At 37.3% G+C, this 4,259-nt stretch overlaps 1 protein-coding gene across 1 annotated transcript; it reads right to left on the bottom strand.

The window, feature by feature from the left end:
* Positions 1-407: 407 nt before the first annotated feature.
* Positions 408-3,882, bottom strand: LOC140984604 (transcription factor bHLH130-like). The gene is made up of 6 exons (XM_073452147.1): positions 3,036-3,882; positions 2,116-2,435; positions 1,859-2,035; positions 1,457-1,522; positions 912-980; positions 408-814 (listed from the first exon to the last, which is right to left on the bottom strand). The coding sequence occupies exons 1-6, from the start codon at positions 3,475-3,477 to the stop codon at positions 767-769; spliced, it is 1,122 nt and encodes a 373-aa protein (XP_073308248.1). The 5' UTR covers positions 3,478-3,882; the 3' UTR covers positions 408-766.
* Between the last annotated feature and the right edge of the window lie 377 nt (positions 3,883-4,259).

Genomic DNA, 4,259 nt, shown 5'->3' with positions numbered 1-4,259 from the left:
TTTTTTTGGCTAATTCAAAGAGTACATGAAGTTTCATTGAAACAATTTGGTATTTCAAGCAGGTTCGAGAACGGGGATTTGATCCCCGTGGATTCGTGGATAGGGATTCCCCAATTAGGTAGGTTCAGATATTGGGACTGAGATATAATTCGAGACGAAAGTGAGAATAACAAATTCACTCGTCTCGTCCCATTGTCATTGTTAGTAGTTAACACCATTAGATTCCTTGGTCATGGAGAGGGGCAGCCCAACTTTTTGACTAAAGCTAATCTTTTTATAAAAGAAATTGAAAACTAGATATAAATTTATATTTCTTCAAATATGANAAAAAACTAAATCAATTAACTCTTACACACATTTATATAACACATGTTTCACTTTCCACCATTTACAAAACCACTTGGTTGCTATTTTTTTTTTTAACTGGAAAAGTATACATTATACAGAGTACCAAAGTTACAACAGAAATAGAAGAAGGCGAAGGGGAAACACGACCTCCCAAACCAGTCATAGAACCTACTATGTCCAACACATGATATACACAATCACCGTGTATACATCATATTCGAAACAATTCTAAGTTCCCATATAGTACGTCTTGCAAATTCCACAACCTATCTGGTTAATACATAGTCACATAAAATGCTGGTAATATTGGCACATCGGGTAGCCATGAATCAACATCATCGCTGTGTTCTTGTCCAGAGCCATAGCAATATTAATGTGTTGTCAAAAGACACGACTAAGTCGCGGTAGTATTTGTTGCTTACGATCCTCGTGAGCAGATGCACCTCGCCCTCGTATCCGTGAGTATCTACATGATGATGGATGAAATAAAAGATGAAGATGATGATGAGAAATTTCATGTGAAGAGGTGGAAGTTTGATTGAAGGGTTTTTTTGTTTTCTTACCTTGACTTGTTTTTGCAAGTCTTTGATGTACTCAACTGCCAGGTCTAGCATATCTGATGTATTTGTTTGCTGCCAATAACATTATAAAAAAATTAAGGGAAAAAAAGAAAAGAAAACAGAGTTTAATCTGAAAAGGAGATCAATAAAATTGAATTTTGTTCAACCCGACCAATAGAATATTTAACCATTTTGATCAAATTCAACAAATTTTTTGAACGAAAATCGATTGCCAGTACGCAGATTTGTCCATGCTATACACGGATTGATCTACACCCTTCAAGCATGGACAAATCCCCGCCCTCGAATCCCCCCCCCCCCCCCAACACATTGCATCCGACCCGTAAAAATACAGGGGCGATTCGAGAGCATCGGGGCATCGGGTGAAGATCACCTGGTGCATGCACAAGTGCCATATATAAACGGCACCTGGCCTTGGTTGTGTCACTATTAAATATTCACGAGATGTCATCCCTTACAAGAGGTCCACATGACCAGCCTTTGCAAGTGTATTTTCCAACAACCGGACTAGAAAATTTAACATGTACCTTGTCCATATTTGGGAAAAGATCTTGCAGCTTCTTCATTTTTTCACTTATTCTGGTCCGTCTCATCTACAAAACCATATAAAAAAAATGTTTTCGCCACCAAAATGTTGACGAATTTTACATCTAATCTGTAGATAACCTTGATGATACACATGTCAGAGAGTAACAAATGCTCGCCTTGTATGTCTATATGGTATAATAATTGAACCAGAACACTGAGGCTATTGTATGTTTTAAAATATTTGAATTATGTTATTACCGTTAAAGAAAATATTTTTTAATGCAACTAACAGCTGTAAGAGCTTGGGTTGTTCTACGGTATAAAGATTTGAATACTATCGTTATACATGTGTGTACAACCACATGAAAAGTCGATCCTACACTATGCAATAGGTTATTTACCCTTTCGGCTATGCTTCTAGGATGAGTAGCAAAACCTCGTTTGGCCCGGATTTGACAAGGTACAGTGTCTTGTTGAAAGTGCAAGAACTTCTGCATTTCGACAGTATTAAAAGATGTATTTGGCAAGCTCAAATGATGAACTAACCCTGGAGGCTTCTTCCTAGTAATTTCCTCATTCTGACAAATAAAAATGACACTCAGAATACAATAAAACCACGAAAAAAATCAAGAAAATGGAAAGAAAACAGAATTTAGACCTGATTTTCCAATCCATTGAAACCGGAAAACATCTTCAAATCACCATCTTGAGTTCTTTTCAAGACATTGAAAGAAGAATCGTTCCACCGCTCGTATTCTCTGCTGTCAATAATGTGTGTACTGTGTGCCGATCGTTTGTCTACGGAGCTAGTTGTGATTATGCTCTCATTGCAGTTCTCGGGTATTGCAGGCATGAATCTTGAGGTTGTTGAAGATGGGGGCGATGAAAAGTTGATTTGATTGTTCATACCTCTTGATGAATTGGGTTCCGCGTGATTTTGGATTCTGTAATTTCCCAAGCCTCCCATTGAACCTAATTCTGAGGTGAAAATACATGTTTTAACCAGTATTAGTACACAACTTGTGCCTATTTTGAATATTTTGCACTAATACACAGGGCAAAAACTATAAATGAAATATAAAAACTTTTCCATTTGACAGGTTATCACCCCTCGTACCAATTCCCACCAAACTCCCGTCTGCTTGAAACAATAATATTGAGTTTTTCGGTCAAGGAATCTAGTGACTAATACTTGTACAAGAATATTGAAACATAGAACCAATCGGTGGCGGAGCCAGGTTTGACCAGAGGGTCTCCATCCAAGTTCTAAATTGTCTCGTCCTAATCGAATTCCGATAAGCGCCGGCAGCAGCAAGAACATATAATGAATAATCAAGTGAGAAAACAAGCACAAATCATGAATTGCTTGAAACTAGAATTGCCTATTCTGGCTCTCAGACGGGTTCATTGTATATCCTGAGATACAGAGACAAAAATTTGTAGCATAATTATATAAAAACAGACTAACAATCAACAAAACAAGCAATTCCAGAGAAAAGTACACAAAATCCCAGCACCAAAAACAACGTTAAAGAAAAGGAAAAATGAAACCTCAAAAAAATGAATAAAGAAACCTACCAGAGAGAAATCCAGCAGGAGAACTCGTTTGCCTAGCAAGATTTGAGCCATTATTATTCACCTTATGAGCTTGACTCTCCATTCTCACAGAATAAGATCCCACATACCCCATTTCCCCGCCAATTTCCTGCTTCATCGAACACTGCATCTGGTTCAGATCAAGGTGCCCGTTATCCAATAAAGCAGAAAAGAGAGCTTCAGAATCATCACCGGTGCTGCTGCTATTGTCCGTGGTGGATTCCAGAAGGGTTGCGAGAAACGAACCCGGAGCAGTTCGATACCTCGCTAACCCACAACAATGCTCTTGATTTTGCTGATTCCCAAACAAATCCGACCCCATCGATTCTTTGCTCCTCAAAAACTCCCCCTCGGCTGAAATATTCTTGATATCGCTGCTGTTGTTCGGGAAAAGAAAGCTACTGCTATTGCCGTTTCTGCTCATGTTTCTTGGGCTTATAACAAGTGCAGAGCACCAAGTCAACGTTAATGGCGTCTTCAAGATCGGGTAGTTCGAGAGGGAGAGAGATGGAAATCTTGGATTCGAAGCTTTGGGTTGAGTACTGAAGCATCAAAATGGAAACTTTCTCCTCTTTATTTCAGCTGATTTCTCGAAAAAGAAAGAAACATGGTCGAATTCGAGGGGGCGGCATATTAAATTCCTGCAAGAATCTACAGTGGTAAAAGGCTGTTTCTTGCTATTTCTGCAAATCCACAAATAGCACCAGAAAAGGCAAAAAGGAATCAGATTTTGCTCAAAATTGTTCTAATCCCTATTTAGTAATTATTGACTCCATTTGCCTCACACTGCCACTCTCTTTGGCTTTGGGTTTATCCTTTCCCAAATCCATTGATGACGTTAATTTTATATAGATATATCTATATATATATTATTATTATTTTATAAATCAATGACATTCTATTTTGTATAACAAAAAATAGAGTGTAAATATCAACTCTCATTCTATAATAATTATCAATTATATCACATAAATACAATTAATGAGTTATATTTAAAATTTTGTAATAATCTAAAAAAATTAAATTAATAATTTACATTGCACCTGAAATCTCGTCAACACAAGATCATTGATATTTTGGGTCATTCATACAAATAATGATCGCTTTAGCAGGTGATATAACAGCTTTAAAATGTGTCACAAGGAATTAATACACGTCCATTTAATTGCTCAACACCTCTTCTGTGGTTTGACGATGTGAGATTTC

Source organism: Primulina huaijiensis, chromosome 9 (genome assembly GCF_012295235.1).
Source record: "Primulina huaijiensis isolate GDHJ02 chromosome 9, ASM1229523v2, whole genome shotgun sequence".
In the NCBI taxonomy this organism is placed as follows: Eukaryota; Viridiplantae; Streptophyta; class Magnoliopsida; order Lamiales; family Gesneriaceae; genus Primulina; species Primulina huaijiensis.
The sequence above is the reverse complement of the archived record's forward strand: the minus strand, read 5'-3'. Positions and strand labels throughout refer to the sequence as shown.